We start from the raw sequence: 26156 nt of genomic DNA, 5'->3' as shown, positions 1-26156 counted from the left end.
TTTCTGATTAACATTTTTCAATTGTTTTAAATTCCTTCTCATGATAATAGGGAAAATGGCCCCATGTACTGTTACATGACACTGTAACATTCTCTCTTTTCTTATTTTTCAGCTGTATGGGGGAACTTTGTCAATATGAGGTAAGCCATATATATACAATTTTTGTATTGAATATTCCTTATCTGAAATAAAGTTACCTTTCCCATCTGACAAAACAGAGCAACAGATCACACTGTTGTTTAGATGGTTGCTATGCTGCTGTGATACCATTTTTTGTGTGCAAGGTGTTCAGTCTCAGAAAGGCTTGTATGTCAGCTGCAAATCTCACCTAGGATCTTACTCGCACTTCAGCATCGGCTTTCTTTACATAAATTCATCCTCTGATTTTTAATTCTTCAGCCAAATTGCTTGGCATAGCTGAGCACATACTCTTCTGTTCTGCTTTTCTGCAATGCAGTTCTGACCATACCTCAATGACAATAAAGCCTTAAACATTAAAGAGCTGCAGCTCCTGCTCTCTATAATTAAATTTCTATACCTAATTTGAAATGTTGTTTTGAGAGTTTTTAAGTTGTCTGCAATTAATCAGGAATAAATCTGATGGTTCAAACTGCTGCAAAGCAAAACCATCCTAATGCTGTCGTACAGACTACCACAGCATTTCTACTTGCTTATGAGCATTTCCCTTCTGGCAAAATTCACCAGGAAGGCACAACTGAAAAAGCATGAATATATTCAGAGAGTCTGTTAACTACAACAAAGTCTTTATATATAGAGAAGAAAATATTTCACCATGTTGTTTTGCTAGTAGAGAGATTTGGTGCTCTGTTGTCATTCTTAGCAGAACAGAGTAAAGCAGATTTGCTGCAAAGTAGGGAAACTAATGAATTTTCTGTGGGCTCTGATTATGCCAGGGCACCTTACCCTGTTGCTGTCCCAAGCAGCCCCCTTCTCTTTGGGTTTCCCACCCTTGCTGTAAAATGTTCAACTGCGAGGTGAACAGCTGCTGAGCTGCCACAGCTTACAGATGGCACCTATCATTTAGATTACTGTGTTACTGCGACCAGCAAACTATTGCAGCTTAACAGCTGTTACATGAGCAGCTGAGTATTTCCAAAGGAAAGACAAGAACTTGAGATAAGTTTAAGAGCAGGTGGGCATGGGATCCAACATGCTCATTCCCTCATAAATTGTCTTTACTATTTTTGCTGTTAGCTGCATCTGAATTTGAGTTGTCTGTTACAGAGACCTATCAAGGGGAAAGACTTGATTTCTGAAGGTCTGGTGTTGGCCCTTAGTCAATAAGATTGTCTTTATTTGAAGGAAGACCTTATTAAAAATGAACTGCAGACTGCCACTCCTGAAGTTCAAGGATTTATGACTGAACAATAATGTGAACCATTTCTGAGGGAACATTTTATACTCTTTTCCAGACATTCATTGCTCATTTAGCAGAGAGGAAAGGCTATATGCTGCACAGATTGTACATGTAATGTTTTGTACATTTTTGTTATTTGAGAAAAAAAATGAAAAATTGACAATCATTACTTAATACTGCTTCATTTTAGTAAAGTCATACTATGTTAATTGAAGGCATTTCATCTACTGCTGTTACAATAAATTACAAATTTTGAAAAGTCTTGGAGTTTACTTCAGTTTGTACTGATAGGACAAAACTGATTCATATGATTTTTCTCTCACTTCTAGGCTGAAATTTTCATAAGAGAGTTTTACAGAGGGATATGAAGGGAATCATTGCTCTAATAGCATATGTATATTTGCTTAACAAAGGACGTTCTGTTTCTCTAGGTGTAATGACTTCAGATTCCAAGTAAAAGGATCTCTGTTCTATTTATAAGGCTCTGTTTTCTATTGGATACTTATGAATTCTCTGGTGTGCAAAATCTTACTCTTTTTGGAAGGATTAATTAAAAATAAAATTATGCAAACATAAGGAAAACTAGATGCAAGAGGGGAAATTCAAAAATACATGTTCTCTCTGTGGAAGTTTACTCAAAAAATGAACACAGTGAGTTGAAACACTTTACACAATTAGAAACTGAATAAAGTTTATACAGACTTGTGCAAAACACCAGTTTCTCAGTACTCTGTTTTCACAAGTTACCTTGATGTGCCTCATCCTTGGATTAACTTCAAATGAGTAGCGTTTGTTTGAAGTCAGTGTTGCACATCAGACAAGTTTTAGTGTAGAATTGTTACCCTTATGTTTGGAAAAGCTCAAAGCCAAAGACATTTGTCCTTTTCTCTTGATGTTATAGTCATGGCACTAAAGGAAAATGTTTTGTTAGCACACTTGTAGCATGCAGAAACAGAGACCCTCAAAGAGACATCTTAAGCATTTGCATAGCAAAGCTACACTCAGCAGCATTTCTGCTGACTGTATATTAGTGCAGTGATTAGACACTTTTCTGTAGTGAAGTTAAATGTCATCTTTACTGTTACTATTTCATGTGGACTGGGTGCAGCTTCTGCCAAACGTGGTAATAAGACTAGCTGATTTCAATGGGAATTGAATTGTGCTTTCATTTGATCTGTATGTCTTTGAAATAATGCCAACTTGGGATGCTTTAAAGATAACATTTTAGGAGGAAAAGCATGATGCAGGTGTAGTGGAGCAACTGTTGCTTAGGTATGAATGATGTGCTTTCTTTTTTTTTGCCAACAGGTCTCTTCAAGAAAATGGAGATCAGAAGGTGGAAAGTAAAATAGAGGAGGTTAGTTTGCTGACACCTGTAGTCTGTTTCAGGCGTTTGTTTTTTTTAAGACTTTGTTTCACCCATTTTATATTGAAAGAGTATATTTAATTCTATCTTAATATTCTCCATTCTCTAAAACCATTCAGAACATTGGATTTGTCTGCCTAATGTCTTCTATTCCAAAAGGTCAGTGTAGGAATGATTCCTTTGGACATGGCAAGAAGCCCACTCTAATCACTTAAAAGCAGTGGAAGGACTGTCATCTTAGCTTGTCTTCTGCATTTCTGTTTTTCTTCTTCTTTTTCTCCCTTCCTTTAAAAAAATCTGATAAAGCTTGCAGTGAGCATTCTGGAAAAAAACTTGTTTAAGAATAGTCAAATACTTGAAATTCAATGAGATGATCAGAGTGACTTGTAAGGTCTGAGAAGCTGAACATTCCTGGATCTTGTTTTTAAAGTTTTAGTTGTACAGTTTCTTGTACCATCTTGTACAGTGTCTTGTACCTTCAACTGATTTAAGAATTATTTGCTGCCCCACAAGGCTAGGTATGTAGTGAATATAAATGACAGTGCTGTATTTCCTTTTAACATGGATCTGCAGTTTATTTCAGTTCATGACATTCCTGAATTACCTATCCTTAACTAGCAGTATGTGTGTAAAATAAATTAATGGTGGCTGCTGAAGCGTTGCTTCATAGTACTATTTCAAGTGATTACCCTCTGCTAGATTTCAATTTGCATATGGCCCTAGATAGTAAATTTTGTGACAGAACTTTAGTAGATTTGAAAATGAGGTTGAAATTTGACAGAATGTTAGAAATTTGTGTCCTGTGATAAAGAATCTGAAATTGATGCCAACTTAAGTCAATCTCTATTTCTAAGCAGTAAAAATGTAGACAGAAGTCTTGATAGGTGAATGGTATTTTCTAACTAATGCCCTTGTCATAGTTTTTCAAAAGCCTAGATACAGCCTTGAATCATGTCATAAAACATATCTTAGAGTTTTAAATATTATCTTTCTTTAAAATCACATATGTTCTGAGGGAATTGCAGCCTCTGTTTTGGTGTACTCTTAAGTATGTGTATCTGCTGTCAATTTAAATAGTTGAGGTTTTACTGACTGTCTCACTGTGCTGTTGCTTAATGAAGATTGCATTTGACAACATCAGCCAACTCAATTCTGACTTCACTTTGCCAACGAGGAACTGTAACATAGGATGATCTTAACAAGGCTATGATACTCATAGCCTTGATGCACTTTGTTTTCAGTGGTAAACTAAGGGTTTTCACACTGTAACAGATTTGATTCTTAGTATGAAAGATTGGAAGGTATTTTGACATAAAGGATGCTTTAAGTTGCAAGTTCTTGGTGTGTCTTCAGTGAAACTCAATGGGAGGCTGTTTGCTGTGATTTTTTTGCTCTAAAATAACTTTTCATTTGCATGCATTGCGCTGTGACTCTTGTTCTGTTCTTCAAAGATTAAATGTTATTCCTTTATTTTAGGTTATTGCACCTCTAAGGGAGAAAATCAAAGATCTAGAAAAAAGGTATGTCTTTTGTTAAATTTGGAAGCAGTTAAAAAGTAACAGCTTCTGTTCTGTAGTGCTCAGTTTTGTAGTTATAGTCTTGATACTAGTGTGTACCCTCTGAACATTTGGGTTTTTATTGGATCGAAGTTAGGATGGGGTACTGAATTCTGCACTACATTAATAATGCCTAAAGTATTCAGATTGATTCATCCCCTTAAAGTAAATTGGGAGTGCTGGATTTTTCTAAAGTTCAAAGCTGTGAACGAATTTGCTGGTTTGAGTCCAGCTGGTGAATGCATTACTATGGTGCAGAAAGTCCAGCACAAATATGCAGTAAAATATTTGTTTCAGAGACTGAAAGCATTTTACTTGAATTTCTGACACTTGTGGTCTGTTACTGCGGTCCAGCTACTGTGTGATTTACTTGTGAATTTTCTTCTGTGCATGTGCTTGGATGAGCTCAACTGACTCCCTTCCCTCCAGATTTGTAAGGGAATGTGTTAGCTTGATTGAAACTGGATGATGCGATGGAGGGAAAGCGAACAAGTTCTCCTGGTCCACAAACACCTTGAATTGACATGCTTGTTAAATCAAAAAAATCCATGCCTGATCTATTTCTCCCTCCCTGTATTTGTGTCCATCTTGCAGCATCATTTCATCACTTCTGTGCAGGCAGAACCACTGAGTGCTGATAGTAAGCTGAATGGGGAAAACAAACATTTCAGTCTCTGTGCAAGTAAATCACTCACTTTCCAGCCTGGTTACATTTTGACCAGACAAGTTCTCTCATCTGACTGTTACTGTGGGCAGATGCTTTTCATCACAAAATAAGATCTAGAACAGACATGTGAATTGTCAGCTCTGACAAGAACACTGCTGCTTTTAACAATGACACTGTTTCACAAGAGACACTGTTGGTGTCTCAAACAAGGAGCTAGCTGAAAATGCTGCATTACAGAGGGCCAAGTCTGGACTTAACCAAGCAGTGCCAATAGCCTGTGTGGTTAACATATGGCATACTGATGGTTGTGTGCTGTTCTTCTGGAGCAATTGATTTGAAAGATTTATTGATCTGCCACATGTGATTTATTTCAGTAAGATTACTGATCTGATTGCTCAGCTCTTAATATAAATATGAACTTCATGGATTGAACCAGGGTGATATATTTCATACATGAAACAAATTGCAGACTTTATCACCTGTTGTAGTTAAATGTGATATTACCATACCAATTATAATGGTCAAATTATAAAGATTTCATGTTTAGAGGAAAATTCTGATGCTCTGCCTCTGTTCAGTTGACTTAATCTTTATTGATGGCCCAGTGTGTCTTCAATTTCAGTTGTTGGCAATTAATGTATCCTTCTGCCATTCACAGAGGACTTCTGTGGGCAAGTATCTTCATTGGCTCTTCTATAAAGAATTGTTATATTTTTTCCATATGAACAATGATTCATTGGGTGGAACAGTTAAGCTGAAACTTCTTCCAGGAGCCATTGCAGTGGCTTTTTCGAGTGGTGTTTTCAGTATATTGATGAGTCTTGTTTCAAATGTCTGACACCGAGGATAACATCTTATTAAATTTTTACTCTCTGTATGAGCCAATCTGGGAATTATACTTTGATGAAATGGAGGTCCATGGGCTGTATGGTCCATATGGAAATATGGGCTTTGATTGTCATTTTTTTAAAACAGCATAACCTTTTACCTCTGATTCAACTGCATGTGATTTGTTGCTTTTAATAATAAAGTAACAGTAAATTGCAGGCAGGATTTGGGCAAGTCAGAGACAACTCGATTTGAGTTAATCTTCCAAGCGATCCAGTTATTTATTGAGAGCATCAGACTTCAAGTTACAAAGCACAAACTTTTCAGTTAGGGTGAGAAAAGAGAGCACATGCAACATGGTACTGTTCACTAGCATTTGGTGCATCTAAATATTGGAATATGCATAATCCTCCCCACTTGCAGCCACTGCTATAGCGTTAAGCGTACCCAGACATTGGAATTTGCATGTTCCTCCCATATCCCTCCCAATCTGGACACAGTCCCACAGAAGCTGTTTATCAGAAGGCTCAAGGACAAATTCCTTTTGAGCTTCTTCACACACAGCGCTGTGGCTTACTGCAGTTCCAATACTCAGACCTTACATCCAAGGCTTGATTGTACAAGCTTCTAGGGGCTCGTGCCCCCTGTTTTTCAGCCAGTTCCCAGCAGTAAATAACCACTCCCTGTCAAATGCCGGAAGGCTGATCCTGCTTGCAAAGCTTACTGCCTAGTGTCAGTGTTTCATTTACCTCATAAGCCACTAAAACCTGAAAGCAAGCCATTGTCATGCTTTTGGGAAGCAGGAAAGACAAAAATTCCTTAGCGCTACTCTCATGACATGAGGTTAACTGAAGCTAAAACTGGAAAGTTATTATTTATAATTTGCACAGCAAAAGCATTGCCATGCAGTTATCAAAGCAAGCATTAGGTCAGGCTAAACCAAGTATTATTGCCAAAAGTCAAGTTTGCCAGAGGATGTTGCCAGGAACTCATTCAACTGGACCAGTTCAGGACTTCTGCCCACTGTGTCTAAGTGTGTACTTGTGTAACAGAAGGTGCAAAAATGTTTGGAAGGGCCCTTTGGCAGCAGTATGTCTCTGTGCTGGATTTATGTGACCTTGAACTTTCACCTTGCATTGATTCACTTGTAAAATCTCTAAGTCTCTTGTTGGTTGGATGATTTGCCTTTTGCTTTCAGGCAGCCTGTGTTTATATGTATGTGTTACTCTTAGGCACTGTTGTTTCCCATTGCTTCAACTTAAATCAGATAAGTAGTGTTACCATTAGTGACCCATGTGATGATACAAAGCAAATGTAGGTAAGTTCTGATTTCAGTGCACCTTTATGGATAACATTGGAAGATTTTGCTGCTGTATTTCCCCTGTCCAGGAAATTGAAAGCGATTTTCACTCTTGTGTTGAAAAGTTGATGCAAGTACAGAAACATTACTGCTTTACCTCTGAAAAATTCCTATTGAGGTAGTAGTGCAGGGTAGAAACAGAGTAGGTGCTTCAAGATCATAGAATCATAGAATCATCCAGGTTGGAAGAGACCTCCAAGATCATCCAGTCCAACCTAGCACCCAGCCCTATCCAGTCAACTAGACCATGGCACTAAGTGCCTCATCCAGGCTTTTCTTGAACACCTCCAGGGACGGTGCCTCCACCACCTCCCTGGGCAGCCCATTCCAATGGCAAATCACTCTCTCTGGGAAGAACTTCCTCCTAACATCCAGCCTATACTCTCCCTGATACAGCTTGAGACTGTGTCCCCTTGTTCTATTGGTGGTTGCCTGGGAGAAGAGGCCACCCCCCACCTGGCTACAATGTCCCTTCAGGTAGTTGTAGACAGCAGTGAGGTCACCCCTGAGCCTCCTCTTCTCCAGGCTAAACAACCTCAGCCTCTCCTCATAGGGTTTGTGTTCCAGGCCTTTCACCAGCCTTGTTGCCCTTCTCTGGACACTTTCCAGCACCTCAATATCTCTCTTGAATTGAGGACCCCAGAACTTCAGAGGTGTAGGGTCAGTTCAGTCAGAAACTATTTGTGAGTAGATGAAAATGTAATCTCAGCATGAACTCCTAGCATACATGCCTCTTGCATATAATTACATCTGTAACAGGTGGATTTACTGAAGGATAAGTAACCATAGTTTGATTTCTGTCCAGTGTTACATTAACATTTAGTTAAGAAAGACTTGAGCTATAAAAATATTGCCAAACCTACTGTGCCAATTACGGGAATCAATGAAATAAAATGCACACCTTTTTTCACACCTCTTTTTGGAGGAGTTTCTTTTCTATGCAGAATGCATGCCGAGGTGGGGTGGGACAGAATGAAGTGATATAATTCTGGGTCCATGAAAATCACTGAAGGTTCTGAGAATCAAGAGCTTGAGAGAGTAACGAAGATCTATATGTTACCTAATCAAAATGAAAACATACTGAAATTAAATTCCTGTAAAGAAGAAAATGCAAAAATATTAGAAAGTAGCTTGAAAGTAATAAAAAATAATGGCAGTTTAGCAATTCCTGAGAAGACAGTTAGGATTAGCGTTCTTACTGGATAAGGTGTCTGGTAAAAAATGTTGAAATACCCTAAAAAGAATTTTTTAGACATTCTGATTGTAAACTTCACAGTGATTTCTGTGAAACTTCAAGACTAATTAAAATTTATATTACAAACTTTACATTTAAACTTTATGAAGTGTTTGGAGTCAATACAGTAAGTCAGCAACTTGCTTTCTGCTGCAGATCTTTTAAGGAAGGTATATTATTGAAAAAAAAAAAAAGAGTTTGTTGTGTTTTGTTTTCTAAAGTCCCCTTGCTGTGCTTGTGCTTTACTCTTTTATTCTCTTCTGATGTCATGCCTGGCACATGTTCTATCTTTCAAAAGACAGAAGTGATTAATTTCAGTAAATCAGTTAAGCAGAAAGTAAGCAGGAAGTTTAAAAACACTTCTTGCAGATCAATTTTGATATTTCTTGCAGTGCTTTTACAAAAAATAGGCACTTCTCATGTTGACCAAAGTACTTTAGAGAAAAGTACTAAACATACACTTATCAGAACATTAAGAGTGAGCAGTTTTCAGAATTGTTTTTCATATTTCAGAGATCTGTGAGAGAAGCAGTAAGGCTGAAGCTTACATGGTTTCTCTTCTTTCTTTTGAAATGTTCTATAGTTTCACCCAGAAATACCCACCGGTGAAATTTTTGTCAGAAAAAGATCGTAAAAGAATCCTGGTAAGTTGGTATTTGCTCAGGGGTTGCTTTTTGGGAAGTTAAAAATAAAGAAAAAATAAATCTGAGAAATGTGAACAGTCCTGTAGAATTAAAGACATGAGTCGAATAAAGAAATGGCCTTAAATGTCTTATGTGCTGCATAAGTTTTCACTTACTCTGTTTTCAAGACTTAGTGTGTGGATGGATTCAAACCACACTTGGGCTCTGGAGGTTTAATGTGTTAATTAAGCTACTGCTTGTAACATTTCAGGAGTGTATTGCTAAAGGGTCCTTGTGCTTGCCCCTAGATGGCTGAAAATTGTAGTCTGGGAAACTTCTTAGGCACATCTTGACAGAAAGCTCGTGTGACCTTATTGGACAAAATCTAGTTGGAATGCTAGAAGAGCAGCTGCACTGCAGCCCTGTTAAGAAGGACCACTTAGACTGAGAATTTGTTCATCTCTCTTATTCTTTGTTGTTTCTGGTGTTTGCGTCAGGTATTTTAGGGTGGAAGAAGAGGGCGGATTAAGTCAGGACAATTAGTTGTCCAAGATCTTCTTAATGTCAGCAAGTTGTGCTGCAACATCGACTTTCCTGTTTTGTCTACAAACAGTTGTGAAGTGAACAGTGCCCTGAATTGTTCCTTGTTTCAAATTGTCCTGGGGAAGGAAAAAAAAATAGCCACGTTATGAAAGTAGTAGAATTTAAATTAAGAGAAAGATGAGTAAAAGGATGAGCAAGTTGTTCATCTGTTTGTTGTAGTCAGGGACTAGTTCAGTGCTAACTAGATTGGATATTGACAAGTCTCATAAGAGCACAAGTCGTCATCCTGTTGTATATGATTTATTTATTTGCTGAAGGGACTAGGCCATGGTTTTGTCTATGTAAGGGAAGGAATTCTGTTGTTCAGTTCTTTTAGTTGAATATAGTAGGCTGATAAAAGCATAACATTAAAAAAAAAAAGTGATTTCCATATGGGATATTGGATGGTTTGAATCTGACTGCAGAGGGCAAAAATGAACCTATATAGTAAATACACAAACTTTTGGTGGAGGAAATCGTCAGTAATATTTATGCTTTTTAGTGGAAGCTGAAGTTACCAAGCATGTTGACACTACTAAATAATGAAATGTTTTTATTTAGGGTGTCTTATGAGAGAATGCCTATTGAAGCAGGTGCTGGTGCGTCAGCTCTGATGTAGAAATGATTCACATCCAATATACAGTTTTGTGGATTAATAGATCTTTGTGATTTTGGAAGTCATATTTAGAAATTAAGCATGCTGACCTTGCTTTTATGAGTAATTAGAGGAAGATTATACAGAGAGCTTCAGTGACATATCTCTGCTTTTTGAATGGAGTCTCAACTAATGAGGTTTCTAAAAAAATCTACACCGTTGTTTACTTTTCCAGGGGAAATTCAGCTCCTTTTCCAAGTAGTTTTTATCTTATACTTATGGAAATGATGTGCTAATAAGGCCAATGTATATTTACCTAAAAATATTTACATATTTAAAGTAATTTGAAACTTCTTTCCAGACAGAATTGGTTTGTGCTTTTTTTAATTATTGTTTAGCTCATGTAAAGCAAGGAAGAATGTAGTAAGTGGTGCGTGGTTTGGTGTGGTATGTGGCTGTTTCTTTTCAAAAGAGAGATGGGGAAGAAGATTTTTTACTGCACCAAAGACATCAAGTTTGTCTTCTCTGGAGTCCTGGAAATAGAAGTAGCAGCAAGAGATTCTTTGAGCCTCAGTAGAAGGAATAAATTCAGCTATCTACAGAGAACTTTTTCCTAACCACCACAAAACCCTCTTGGAACTTTAAGCAAAGCTGCAGCTTGCTTCCAAGTCAGGATAAGCTTCTGGCAGTAGGTTTTCTGTGCAGATTATTTTTTTGCCTTGGTAAGTGGTGGCACCTGGCAGAGGACTGTTCTCCCTCAATTAGTCTCCTCTTCCTATCCCTGTTTATGACATTTTGCCAGAAATGTATTCTCTCATGTCTGTTTTGGGGTAGTGGGAGCCTTGAGATTATTTTTTTCTCTCAAAGAGAGCTTCTCTTAAAATCCTTTCTCCTTCAGGTTTGTCAAGGAACTGAATTACTTATTGAATCTGCTACAAAGAAGCCCTGACAAACCCAATGGATCAACTAAATGATTCTTTTATTAGCTGGTACTTAGAATTGTTTTTGACACACTGATTGCCCTGAATTTTTAATATGAAAAACAAGTGTCAGAATACAAGTAGATACTCAGTTTCTTACAGAAGAAAGCAGGTGTAGTTAACTTTTTCTTTTTTGTTGTTTTTTTTTCCTTTTCAATATTTCTTAGCCTTTGTCTTTCCTATTTGTTGGGGGTTTTTGTGGTTTTTTTAAGAGAACTTCTGCTAATCTGGTGCTTTTTCAATAGTGGATGGCAGGAGACTGAACAGGATAAATATTTATGCTTTGACTAGCCCAAAGTGAAGGAACTTCACACATCTGTGTCCATCTCCACAAGCACTTGTCTCTGCAGCACACCATCCATTCATTAGATTTCTGCATGACATTTACACCATGTCCATTTATTGTTTGCTTAGCTGTCACTGCAGCTGAAGAATGGAAATAAGCAGCTGAATCAATTTGAAATTTTGTTATAGTGAAATGTTATGAAGTTCCAAGACAGGCAAAAGCTGAATGTTAGGACTAATGGTAAGGAATGGAATAGTCTTTTCAGTTGGAAGGGACCTACAGTGATCATCTAGTTGAGCTGCCTGACCATTCCAGGTGGGAATGATGTTGTCTGTGGATGCGTTAAAACATAAATGGAATTATTTGGGATTTGGCAAATATTTCAAATGAGAAGTATTTAAAGCCTTGTTCTCATCTAAAAGTACCCTTTCTCCCTTCTCTGAGTGGTAGAAGAATTTTTAGCACTTGGAATATCCATCATGTCTCCCATTTAAACTGGGCAAAACCTGGATTTTACATGTCTGACATTGCAAATCTTGCACAAAAATAAACTTGGATTTTGTCTTATTTTTCAGAAAAATGAGAATTGCAGAGAATACTCAGCTTACCTTTTGGGGAGTTTTTAGGCTTTGCTGTCACATAAAAAGGCACAATCCAATTTGAAGGAAAGAAAAGCAAATTAATGTAATCTGAAAAAGAGATTGTGTTGATGTGAATGGTTAGCTGAGCTTCTAGCCTTGACAGTGATGAAACATGTCAAGCATGTCTCTTGAAATTTTAAATGCTATAAATACTAGGGTGGGAGGGAAACATGGAAATGGAGTTGTTTCCCCTGGAATAAGCAAAGATCTGAAAGCTACTGTTCTTCTGTCTTCATGTTTGTAGACTTTGTCTGGTGTTTCTGTAAAAAGAAAAAGAAATTTATACCAACTGTCCTAACGCAGATAACTGGAGGAGCAGGGTTTGTGGGTTCTCATCTTACTGACAAACTAATGATGGATGGCCATGAGGTTACAGTTGTGGACAACTTCTTTACGGGCAGGAAAAGAAATGTGGAGCACTGGATTGGTCATGAGAACTTCGAACTGATAAATCATGATGTCGTCGAGCCCCTGTACATTGAAGGTGAGTAGTCTTTACTTTGGTACGGCGCTTTGTACTTTACCCTTAGTGCTCTGACTTCTGGGTTGATGTAATAGCTGTGTTCTTTGTTTATTATTGTTCTATTTTCTGTGGCCAGTGTGGAGTGAGACATTCAGAGTGCTTTTGTCTTTGAAATAATTTCTTCCTTTCTGAGTGGGTAGGAGGAGGGAAATCTTTAAAAACTTCCTGATGTGACTGGTTTTGTGGAAAAGCAAGATGACAATAGGTCAGTCTTATCAGTCCCATCCATTGTCTGGCATCCCTGTGTGCTTGCACTCATCATGTGGTTTAAAGAGTTTAATTTGGGGCTGCAGTTACACTAGTGGCATTCATACTGCAGCTGCATACGGTCAGTTGAAAGGAAATGTAAATCTTTCAGAGGGCAAGTCAACTCACTTTCCTTCATAGCCTTAAGTGGCTTCTGTGGAAAACATTGTTCAACTACAGGTATAAGCACTACACAGCCTGCAGAATAGGAAAATGGCAGCACTAAATTTTTCTAATTGTCAAGATTTTTTTGCTGTTGTTGAAACAACCCCCTAAACAAACAAGGAAAAAAGAATGAAACAAAACCTCAAAACAAACAAAAAAGGCCCTCAAAAGTTCTGTTTTGAAGAATTAAAAATAACATCTGAATTATCAGTAACCTCAAACTGTTATGAGAATCAGCTAGCCTTACCGTATCCATATTTGAGAAGTATTCGCAAAACCATCTAGAAATGCAGGTATATGTGTGAAATCAGTGAAGTGAATAAGAAATATAAGTGAATCAGTGAAAACATTACTGAAATTACACTGAATTTTTGGTGAATTGGCTCCATTCCTTTAAAACTTAATAGCAGCGTAGTTGTTTAGCAGGTTTTTTTTAACAAAAAAAATCAATCTGAGGTATTTTTATTTTTTGCTGAATTCTAATGGACAGAATTCCAGTAGGAAAATCTCTAGTAATTGAATCTCTCTCTTGTTGCTGCTTGTGATGAATTCCTGACTACAGTTAGTACAGTCCTGCATACACATGCTCCTTCTCTGCTCTGACAATGCACTGCTTCAGTTACTGCCTGCTATTTTACTTCAACCTTCTGCCTCCAGTGACATGATAATGGAGCTAGGATCTTATTAACTGGCTCCAGATACTGGTAGCTTATACCACAGTCAGTTCATTTTGTCAACTTTCCTAATACCTTCTTTCTGATTGATCACACTTGAGACATTCTTAGAGGAATATCATTATTGCTAATACTGTTGTCCTGTTCTAAGGCACTAATGAATGTTAACTCTGAGATCATTCAGCTACTTCTATTTTCTGTGTAATTAAGGCACCAATTCCCCATTTTGTACTGACAACAAATTATAGCTTGTTATTCAGTGGGTAGTTTATTGAATGTGTTCTCATTCTCCAGCAGTGTAAATTAAAACTGGCATGGCTAAATGCTAAAATAAAATTAACCTTTATAGAGTAACATGGGAAGATGATAAAATTTAATTTCAGAGCAGAGTTTATAGTCCAAAATATAAAAACAAAAAAAGAGAAGAGTAGTTATTGTAGCAGATTAACAAATTGATACATGGGTCAGTTCTTCTCAGTCCCAGTTTCTCCATTTTACTTGGGATGACTATGAAGTCATGACAGAAGAAGGTTTGTAAGTAAAGAACTCCTGTTTGTTCACTGCCCTATTTAAACAAGGTCATATAAGGTTGTTTGACACTTAAATTCCCGAGAGAGTAATCAGTGCTTTATTTCTGAAAGAGACCTCATTTCTCATCTGGAAAGAACAGTGTATGCACTTTATATATGGAAAATAAGTTTAGTCTCAAGATGCTTAGCTTTTACTCAATCTCTTGATGCGTTTTTTTTAGCTTCACAGTGATGCCTACGCACAATCTGCTTTGTCTGAGTCATTATCTTTGATCCATGACACGAAGTGGCACTCAGCATTCTTGGATCTTGATTTAGATTGGCCAGAAACAGTAATGAATCCCCTAAAAATACTTTTTATTTCCTAGCCTTGCGTTAACTATAGTTAACTGTCATGATGAACAACTTTCTCCTCCACTAGGATTTCCTTCGTTTTAGCACTGAGAGAAGATGTCAGCAGAAAACACACAAGAAAATAGTTTTCACTTAAGGTTTTTCAAGCAGAAAAGCAAAAGTCCTGAATTCTTTAATGGGAAAGAGGTGATTTAGGAGTTTTGAAAGATAGGAAAAGTCTGAAGAGAATTTTTTCAAAATTTTGCACAGTAGTTGTGTTAACCTTTTTTTTTTTTTTTTCCTGTTGTAGTTGAGTTCTGTGTTTTTAAAGTACTTGGGATTTCTAAAGATGCTTTCCTTTCAACTTCACCCTTATATTAAGGTTTAATGAAGTAATAAATTTGGAGGTCTGGTTTTCAGCTGCCATTATGTACACACGTCGTCATATCTACAGTAGTTCCAGCAGTTGAATAAAACTGAAAGGAAATGTCAGACAGATGCACAGCCTCTGTCCTTCTCCTGCTGGCATTTCCTCCTGCCACCTCAGCAACCTTTGGAACCTGTTGTACAGCCTTTTATAAGGTGATATATGTACAGTCCCTTTACCTGCAGCCATCTCTTGCATCTGAAATGTTTAGATCTTTGGTTTCTTTTTGGTTGTTTGTTGGCTTTTTGTGTTTGTTTCGATTGGGTTGTTGTTTGGTTTTGATGTTGTTTTTTTTTCACTGCTCCTTTCACAAATCTGAAAATAAACAAGGCCTGAAAATGCCACCTATTTTAGTCAACAGTGAAAATAATTGACTTAGTTGAACTGATTCCATTTCCCTAATCACAAATGTACAATATGATTTGCATACTCCATCATCATATTAAAAAAAATGGTGTATTTTAAATCATGGAATTGTTTTGGTTAGAAAAGACCTCAAAGGTCATTGGATCCAACCATTGACCTAACACCACCATGGCCATTAAAGATCTTGTTCTCTTAAAGTTGTTCACTAGTCCTAGTCCTCAAGGGTTGTACTTTGACTCATAAGGCTTCACTTATAGATTTTTCCATTGCTTTCCAACTTAATTAGATCACACTGCCCTCTTTGGTTTTGAATCAAAGAAGCACAGTTGCATAGTGGGGCTCAAATATTTCTCTGTGTGAATGGAGCTTTGGTAAACTGCAGAATTGTTTGAATTGGAAGACAGCTTTGAGTTACAGTCATCTACCCAAAACTACCATGGCCATTAAAACATGTCCTATATTGCCATTTCTGCAGGTTTTTTTTAATGCCTCCAGGGAAGGTGGCTCCACTACTTTTCTGGCTAGCCTGTTCCAATATTAGACCACTCTTTCAGTAAATAAACTTTTCCTGATATCCAATCTGAATCTCCCCTGCTGAAATTTGAGGGCATTTTCTCTTGTCCTGTCAGTACAATACTTGTAAAATTGTGGTCTGTGACAACTGAAAGCAAAACGAGTTACTTCCTTTCTGTACCAAGTGGTGAAGAGTAGTTACATTCTGACACAGAGTTTTTAACCGGTGCATGTGCACTGCCTAACTACTGCAGTATGAAGTGCTGTTTAACATGTTTGTCAGTGACATGGGCAGTGGGACTGAGGGCAGCCTCAGGAATTTTGCTGACAACACCGAGCTCTGTGGTGTAGTAAACATGCTGGAGGGAAAGAATGTCATCCAGAGGGACCTTGACAGGCTGGAGAAGTGGGCCAATGCCAACTTCATGAGGTTCAACGAGGCTGAGAGCAAGGTCCTGCACCTTAGGGCAATCATAAGCACAAGTACAGACTGGGTGACAGGTGGATTGAGAGCAGGCCTGCAGAGAAGGACTTGGAGGTGCTGATTGATGAGGTGCTTGACATGAGCCAGCAATGTTTTAATGCAGTCAGCTATATCCTGGGTTGCATCAAAAGATGCAGGGCCAGCAGGTCAAAGGAGGTAATTGTGAGACCCCACATGGAATATTGCACCCTGCCCTGGAGCCTCCAGTACGAGAAGAGCATGGATCTGTTGAAGGGCCCAGAGGAGGGCCACAAGGATGGTCAAGTGGCTGGAGCACCTCTACTATGAGAACAGGCTGAGGGAGTTGGGTCTGTTGAGCCTGGAGACAAAAAGGCTCCAGGGAGACCTTCAGTACCTGAAGGGGGCTTAGAGAACAGATGGAAAGGGACTTTTTAATAAGGCTATCTGGTGGTAGGACAATGTTTTTAAAGTAGACCAGAGTAGATTTAGATTTAGACATTAGAAATAAGGACTTTACTATGAGAGTGGTTAAGACATTTGAGACGCTGAAACAGGCTACTCAGAGAAGTGGGTGCCTCATCCCTGGAAGTGTTGAGGACCAGACTGGATGCAGCTCTGAGCAACCTAGTGTAGTGGAAGATGTCCCTGCCAGTGGCTGGGATTGGAACTAAATAGTCTTTAAGGTTCATTCCAACTGAAGCCATTCTGTGAGTCTGTGACAGAGTATAGTGTTCATAGATGGTGTATCACTTGTGTCATGAGATTAATTGAACTAATTGATGTGAATATCAGTTAAATAAAGCTGTTTAGTTTTGGTCTTGGTTTATTGTGGGTTTTTTGCATTCTTATTGGCAACAATCCAGTTTCTGTTAAAACATTTCTTAAATGTCACCTTCAGTGACTGTTGTGAATGTCAAACTGGTTTGGGATTTTCATCAAAAAGCTTCCAAAATGATAAAATTAAACCACCTCTGCAAGTTGACTGTAAGCACATGGCATATACATAGTGAAATGGAAGTTGACTATCAGCGTTTTCAGAGGGTATAAAGTTAATAAATCAACACAGATGTATAAAATACTTACAGAACTCTAATGGGTCATTGTCTTTACTTGAACTAAAAATTACTTTGGCTTATGACTTGGAATTGATGTTAAAGCTAAAAGTAACAGTCTCAGCAAATTTTCCAAAAGAACAGGCTTTGAGAGTAACAAATTTCCAGAAGTTGGGATGATAAAATTTTACTAAACACTGTTCTCCAAGGTCCCAGATTTGTTCAGTCTCCAAGTAATTTCAGGGATAGTTTAAGGAAAATACAAGTATAGCTGCTAATGTTACATGGCAGTGCCTTTGCTTAATTTTGTTTGAGCAGAACCAGGTAAGAGTGGTGTCTGGGCCTCTGGTGAAGCTCTCCAAAACTACTCCATTACAAGCAATATTGTAAACCTGTATAGAAGTATTTTAGTTTGCCTTAAGTTACAGGCAGGATTTTTAACATCAAGAAAATGAGTTTGTTTTTGTAGTCTTTTTAAGCTTAGTGCAGTAGAAATTACTTGCTTGACTGTCAGTATGACCTACAGTAATGGAATTGGAATAGCTGTTCTTTACAGGGGATGTCCATATATTTAAGATGTAGAAGCTAGTTAGTATGCTTTTGATCAAAGCAGTTCTGCTCAGTACTTCTGACTAGCAAGTACAGTGATAGAGGCAGGTGCTTAGTAGACTTAGTGACCCAGTTAGCCCTTTCCGGTACCATGGACCATTGAAGACAGAAGCTGAAGATGAAGCTCATTCATAGGAAAGAATGTAATTTACTGTCACAGGAAAGGTGGTAGATTCTACCCTTACTATTCACCTCAGAAGCATGCTGGACATATGCAGTGATATGGATAGAAAATAAAGATAGATGACATGAAGGAAGGTAGTTCTATTGCAGTATTCTGTGGAAGTGGTTATATTGATTGTCACAATTGTTTAGTATCAAGGAAAACACAAGACTTCATATTTGTGTATGAATTTAGATAGTCCAGGTTCCATGTATCCTAAATTAAAGAGGTTTGGGGTTTTTCTAGCTTTTCATATAGAAAAGGACGCAACTGACAATTTTTAGTTGCTCTTGATCTTACAATACATTAATGAAGCTGTTATTGTCAATTCTATGTTATTATACTTGTCACTGTGTACCTGATGGCTTGAATGCTTTGTTAGCTTTTGTGTCAGTTTGAAATAGCTTAAGTGTTTTTTAGCTTGGGTGTTTTTTTTTTGTTTGTTTGTTTTTTCCAGTGAAATTGTTAACATGAAAAATTTGTTTAATATTTCTTCATCATTAGTTTGCTATGCTGTGCTTGGTAAGCATCTCTTGCTGCTGTGTTCACAGTGGCTTACAGAGTCCTAGCCATTGGTGCAAGTTAACATACAAAACTTGCAGAATGTTACTGTTAGAAGTTTTTCTTCTTTTATGGTCCTTGCCTTTCTACGTACAAACTTCACACAACCTTTCACAGAGTGATTTTTCAGTTAATTGCTCTATGACTTTATTGCAAAGCTAGCTCAAGGCTTCTTAGTCTTTTCTTTTATTCACCTCATAAAAAAGCCCCAAAATCCCAGCAATATGGAAATCAACAAAAGCAAGGCGCTTTTGTTCCTATCTTTCGATAGATACTGTCCCAGCCACCCAGATAGTTAATCTTCTGAAAGCTGTGGATAGGATAGCTTTCCACAGTTCTGCCTTGACAAGAGTGGAAGTTGTCTGCTGTCTTAAATAACTTCCAGCTTTACAATAAAGCACATGTCAACGGACATAGATGGCTTTGTCTGGCATGTCTGGTTGACCTGCTGAAATTCTGAGACAAAAAAGTCTGAGCTTTTTAGACCTGACAGTAATAGAGGGGAAATGGAAGGAGAAATAATTGTACTTGGCTCAGCATCCTCAGCTTTGATGGCTCAAGTGTGACCAGTCTGGAATAAAAACTTGTCTTTCCACTGCTGAAACATCCAACATTCTCTAAATGTTTTGGAAAATGTTTTAATTGGTCTGAGACTCAATACTGGAAAGACCAGTTTTCTTCCTAGGCAAGAGGGGAAAAATCCTGGAACTGCCTACCTGCCCATCCCTTTGACCCAGAAGATGGTCATATGACACTTGGCAAATGCTCCACTTTTCCATTGGTCTGCTAGTTCTGCTCTTGTTGAACCTTTTTGTCATGGGGGTCTATTTCTGCCTTTTTGCATACAAGGAAATGTATCATAGAGTCATGGGATATTAGGAGTTGGAAGGGACCAGAAATCATCTAATCTTAAGCAGATCCCTGTCTCTCTTGCATTGAGGAGCCCAAAACTGGACACAGTATTGCAGTGTGGTCTGACCAGGACAGAACAGAGCAAAGGGGAGGAGAACCTTCTTAGACCTGCTGGACACACTTTTCTTGATGCATGCCGGAATGCTGTTGACCTTGACCACAAGGGCACATTGCTGTCTATGGGTAATTTACTGTCCACTAGGACTCCAAGGTGTTTCTCTATGGAGCTGCTTTCCAGCAGGATGATCCCTAGTTTGTACTGGTGCCTACTGTTATTCCTCCTGGGATGCAGGACTCTATCTACACGTCATGACTGAACTTCATGATGTTCCCCTTCACTCAGGTTTACAGCCTGTCCAGTTCTCATTGGATGGCATCACAGCTTTCTGCAGTATCAGCCACCTCTCCCGTTGTACATGTGACACAAAGTGGACTCAGGCAAGGCTAGCAAGAGAAACCTTTTTCCCTCCATCTCCTCCTCTTTCTTTCATTTAAAGCAATTGCCAACTGGAAAGCAAAAGAAGGAAGAAAGACTAGGAGGAGGAATGTGCTTTCTCTCTTCTTTATATTTTCTCTTTTTGAAGGGTCCCTCTCCATTACATTTAGCTTCTTGTTTAAAAATAATTTCGAAGATGATAAGCTTTGGGGTTTTGTATTTTACTTGCATTTGTTTCTAGCTGACAATTACACAAGCACTTGCACAATGACAGGCCTAGCTGTATCCTGATGCAGTGAAACAAAGGGTGTTCTTTTCTCCTGTTCATCTGAATGGCCGTGTGCCATTAGAGGATCGACTCCTATAGGAGCTGCTGTATGTCAAAAGTTCAACAAGTATCTAAAAACTAACAAAAATTAAGTGGATTGTCAAAAGCAGAAGTGATTGCTTTTCTGCCTCACAAGAGCAGGTTTGGGCAGTAAATTACCAATGGGTCACAATGCTTTTGAAGTGACATTTTTCACTGCAACAATTACACCACAGCTTGTTGAAAACTAGATTTAGAAAGGTTTGTGAAGGAAGAGCTAGGAAAGCATAAAACTCAGGTCAGAGTTCAACTCTGAATTGGCTGCAGGTAACCAGCTATTTGTTCATTTTTGGGGCCCTGTGTGCCCAGGTTACCTGCTGCCTGCAAGCTGAACACAGTGGATTCTTTGAACATTTATTGTGTCAGCTTTCAGTCTGTCCCTTTGGTTTGATAGTAGCACCATGCTGTGGGAATGGGATGCTTACATTCTAAGACATAACTTGAGTCAGGAACATATTTTATTCATAACCAGAGCTTATCTGTAGGACACATGTCAAACTTCAGACCAATTGATCTTCACCCCATGTTATGTCTTTGCATTATTGCCCCCACTCAAGAAATACTGAAAAATAATATGGCTAAATTTTGTTTGTGGTAACCTTACAATGTCAGCAGCGACCCAAGTAAACAGAAAATACCCCACATCACACTTCATCACACAGAGCAGTTAACTGTCTTCATAATGGACACAGACTCCTAACAGCTACAGTTGCATTAGCAATGTGGGCTTTGAATTGAGCCTGAGCTAGGAGCCTGCTTCCTCCAGCACTCACTGTGTCAGGCTGTCCTTGCATATAGTTTGTGTTGCTACTATACATTACCTTCTGTGAAAAGCTATCTTTTGGCACTGCACCAGAGTTGATGGTGAATGGGAATGCAGATTGCCCTTGATTTGATAAATACCCAAGAATTTGATACACAAAATTGTATTTCTGTGCATTTTTTTAATGTAAGAATAAGTCTTCATCAGTGTTTTGCATCTGCCAAAATGGTATCTCTTTAGCATTCGAGGCTCTTGGCACCTTGTAAGCAGCTGGTCCTCTCTGATCTAGACATAAACAGCTGTAGAATGAAAAAAGCCATAGTAATATACAAGAAGTAGAAATATTTTGTGGCATCTTCTTGAGCACACTGACTGCCAAGAGGGTAAAACCTGAGGTGATAGAATCATCATCATAGAATCATCGTCATCATAGAATCAACCAGGTTGGAAGAGACCTCCAAGATCACCCAGTCCTATCCAGTCATCTAGACCATGGCACTAAGTGCCTCATCCAGGCTTTTCTTGAACACCTCCAGGGACAGTGATTCAACCACCTCCCTGGGCAGCCCATTCCAATGGCAAATCACTCTCTTACATCATACAGATTGCCTTAGAAGCTGATTCTGTGTTTGATAGTTAATCGCTCTGGGGCATGATAGTTAATTGCTCTGGGGCATGAGGTTTGACATAAAATGATTTCTCCTTATGGTCACTAATGACATAGTTAGCTAAGGCAGTGAATAAAATTTAATAAGGTTATTTTGTGGAATTTCTTATGCTGAAGCAATACTGAAACATGGGCTAAACTTTCACATCTCCAATAGATGAGCCATTACACACTCACAGAAGCTCTGCGCTTTCCCAGTAGACCTCAAAGCAACAGTAAATCTAGAAAAATATGGCTATAGAAGCACAGAATCATTAAGGTTGGAAAAGCCCTTTAACATCAAATCCAGCCATAACACAACTGCCACAGTTACTAAATTCTCCTGAAGTGCCACACCTACATGCTTCTTGAACACACCTCTGTGGATGGCACTTCCACCACCTCCCTGCGCAGCTTGTTCCAATGCCTCACCACTCTTTCAGTAAAGAATTTTTTTCTAATATCCAATCTAAACCTCCCCTGGCACAACTTAAACTCACTTCACTAACAATTCAGTGAGAAAGTAGGTTAAGTATTTTTCCCTTGCCAATTTTGCCAGTGTTTTTAAAGCTTTATTATCAGAACATAAGTTTAACTTGAAAAGGATTTAGTGTTTTAATATAAGGAGATGCTTATGTTTTGAAGGCATGTGACTACTTACAATTTTTTCGTTGCTGACAAGTAGTAGACACATTCCATTTGGATAAATCAAAACCACTTATATACACTGTCAGCCTAACCACTTTAGGTTTGAGTTTTGGTTTTTTTTTGTTGGAGCTGAGGAAGCGAAGGATTTTGAGCTTGCCTTGTCAAATGAAATTTGGAAATTAGGGAAGATGGAACTCTTCAAGAGGAGACAGTACTCCTCTAACATTTCAGTGTTCTCAGCTAGTGATAACTTCATATTTGATACTTTTTTTTTTCCTGATACTTGTAACTTAGGCTCGAGGTGAGGAGAAAGTTCTTCACTGAGAGAGTCATTGGACACTGGAATGGGCTGCCTGGGCAGGTGGTGGAGTCGCCATCCCTGGGGCTGTTCAAGGCAAGGTTGGACGTGGCACTTGGTGCCATGGTCTAGCCTTGAGCTCTGTGGTAAAGGGTTGGACTTGATGATCTGTGAGGTCTCTTCCAACCCTGGTGATACTGTGGTACTGTGATGTTCAGCTTGCACTGTTCAAGCAAGTCTAGTTATATTTAAGTAATGAAATTTTGGCAACTTGAGGGGTTGTTGTTGTTTTTTGTTGTTTTTTTAATCTGAAGTTTTTTTCCAAGAGAGTTAATTTAAAACTGGAAGAAAAATAAATTCCTAAGGTCACAGAAGCTGCAATAAACTAAACAAAAGGCTATCAGTAATCAATGCATTGTCAAAATACACCGTTATTTCATATTGGTGTAATTTCCTACTCCTTAACACCACCTGAGAAAGTAGTATAAATAGACCAGCAGCATTCTGTTCTAGGGCAACACAGCCTTGTGCCATGCAGAATAGCAGCTGTCCTTGATTTTTCCAGGTTCTTTCAGGTTTCCATACTGAGTTTCTTAACTCCTAACTTTACTTTTTTTGAGACAAAGAAGGAATTACTCCTCCTCTCTCCCATCCTGGTATTCTAAGTCTTACATCACCTTTTAACTACTATTTTTTTTTATGACTTTAATGTAGGGGATTTGTTCTTTTTCATTCTTAAGCATCACTATGATTTTATCTATGTTTAATTTTTTTTGTCATTCTGTTATCTGTAGGTGTGGGGGGTTTTAAGTAGTTCTGGCTATGATTCATGTTACATAGAAGACACAAAGACATTTTTATACTTACAGAAGTTATGTTATGAAAGACTTGCAGATTGAGGTTTGTTGAATATCCGATGCTGCCTGTGAAAATGAATCCAGTTTTTCTTGGTTTCTTTTCTTACAATTTCACCAAAAAATCTTTCTTTATTTCCCTGTGGCGTCTCCAGCTTTTGCATTCTTAACTCCTCCAATAAGCTTTGCAATCCTGATGTGCTGACGCTGGTCTGCAATTACGATTTTCCTGTGGTTTTCGTGATTACCAGCATCAGTCAACTACTGTCTTGGGTATCTTTTAGGTTTCACATTTAAGACTGATTCTGGTGTACTGCGCAGCTTATGGAGGCTGTTTTTTTTGGGTTCTATAAATTTGCTCAGATGAGCTGATCTCTGAAGTACAAAAGTATAGAGACAGAAACTTTACTGATTGCCTGTTGCAGAATCAGTTGAGTGAGGTCCTGTGTGCTGTTATTCCTTGTATCTAATACCACTTTTATCTGTATATGTCTTCTGGGCTACCTTGATAGAAATGACTGTTATGTGTATTCTGGAAATAGACCATTTAATGAAAATGGGTAAATAGCCAAAAATAAGTAAGCCTGACTACTAGGTGAACAGACAGCAAACTGCAATTCATTTAAGCTTAAGTGAGAAACAAACCAAAGGAGAAAAAGGTAGAGGGGGAAAAAAGGCCCTGATCAATGGTACGTTTGGCATTTAAACTAAAAATCTGTTACAGCTTTAGTTCTTTTCTCTCTCTCTCTCTCTCTCATCCTGTACTCTTGTGCTAGGACTAATTTTTAAACTAAGAATCATGGATTTGATCTGGTCCATGCAGATGAAAGTGGTGCAATTGTTTATTTTATTATACTAGTCTCTATTTTGTGTTGAGCATGTGTTTCTTACGTGTAAATTTATTCTTTAAGGTTTATTTTTATACTGCAGTCACAGAATTGCAGCAAATGTAACTAGTTAAGACTGAGCCTTGTACTACCTGGGCAGTTTGTTGCCAGTACCCAAACTACCTTATTTTAAATTAGGTTAAAACATAATACCTTCATCAGTTGTAAGGTACTGTCTAGTTTGTTTCTTAATTGTATTTGAAGGGGGCTGGAATCTCTGTATTTGACATTTTTTGGTGGTATTTTTGTTTTTTCTAAAGCCAAAATGCTGTGTTATCCAAAGTATGTCAGAGAAAAAAGGCAGTGGATAGACAAAAGTTGCATGCCTTTATCTTGGCATATGTATTTAAAATATAAATATATTACTAATTCTATTAATATTTCATTGATAAATGAATGGAAAATTAAAATATAGTATTTATTTTATCCAAAAGGTTCCTCCTGGTATTAAAACATATTTCTGCCATCATTGTTTGAGATTCCATTTGAGATTCCATTTGAGAAAAGTACTATGAAGCTGGTACTCACTTAAAAACCCAAGGGTAATAGAATGTTGTATATACTTTTGCAGCTTCTAAAGATCTCTGAAATAACCATAATTGACATTTTTACGAGTGTCAACACCCACACAGACTTCTGTATCCATGTCAGCTCTGTTAATATATGCTTCAGTTCTGGTTTTATTAAAAATTAAGTCTTTCTTTGATTTACAGCAGACTTACATACATGCAACCCATAGGTAGCAGTATAGGAAGTGCTGAGTTCAGTGGTAGGAAATGCAAAAAGAAGTACTGGTTTCCTGACTCTAATGCTTTCTCTTTTAATAAGTTGCATGGGAAAATAATAATGATGATTTCTCTCCTATTTCCCTCTGTGTTTTTCTGTAGTGGACCAGATATATCATCTGGCATCTCCTGCTTCTCCTCCAAATTACATGTATAATCCTATAAAAACATTAAAGACCAACACTATTGGAACATTAAACATGCTGGGTAAGTGGAAATGTTTGTTTCTTACTTAACTTAGTTATACATCGTATAATGTGGGCAGGGTTACTGAGGAGAGGGGATGACAGAGCAGATGAGTTGTACGTTTTAAAAAGTTGTTTCTCTAAGAAAAATAAGGATTTTTTTTTCCTCCTTTGAATTTTTTTATGTTTTTCCTTTAAGTACATCTGCAGAACTCTGACAACGTGCAAACTTGGCTGTCAGAGCACAGTAACTTCACGTCTGTAACTTGGCTATGCAGCATGCAGTAGTTACAGAAGTCTTAGGAACAATAAAGAGATTTGAAATTTTACAGCAGCATTGTGTCCATGACTGCACTTCTCACTTCCATGACTGTGGAACATCAGTGTATTTGCCATAAGTGACTCTTTCTTTCTACGACAGCAAATGTGAATCTGTGTTGATTCTGTAAACTGCAAATATCAAGACTACTGCACCCTCCTGCACATGCCTTACCTAGCAAGAAGGTCTACCTAATGCTAGATAATTACAAAGCAATATATTCTGTTTTGTATATTAGTTTGGGTACCTTATGGAAGGCCTCATACCTTCGTTGCTTTACCCTACTATCTTTGATCCATTTACTACGTGCTGTAGTTTGAACATGGTATCAGTGATCCTGAGAGCTACTATAA

General features: G+C 38.0%; 1 protein-coding gene across 2 annotated transcripts in view; it reads left to right on the top strand.

The window, feature by feature from the left end:
• The window catches only part of UXS1 (UDP-glucuronate decarboxylase 1), a 65218-nt gene that overhangs the window by 12618 nt on the left and 26444 nt on the right, over positions 1-26156 (top strand). For both annotated transcript variants that reach the window (XM_064143635.1, XM_064143636.1), the window contains exons 2-7: positions 113-140; positions 2687-2735; positions 4221-4264; positions 8973-9033; positions 12400-12580; positions 25402-25506. In XM_064143635.1, the coding sequence (XP_063999705.1) occupies positions 113-140; positions 2687-2735; positions 4221-4264; positions 8973-9033; positions 12400-12580; positions 25402-25506 (468 nt within the window). The remainder of the gene's footprint in view (positions 1-112; positions 141-2686; positions 2736-4220; positions 4265-8972; positions 9034-12399; positions 12581-25401; positions 25507-26156) is intronic.

Source organism: Pogoniulus pusillus, chromosome 5, assembly GCF_015220805.1.
Source record: "Pogoniulus pusillus isolate bPogPus1 chromosome 5, bPogPus1.pri, whole genome shotgun sequence".
In the NCBI taxonomy this organism is placed as follows: Eukaryota; Metazoa; Chordata; class Aves; order Piciformes; family Lybiidae; genus Pogoniulus; species Pogoniulus pusillus.
This window is presented reverse-complemented; position numbering and strand designations above follow the sequence as displayed.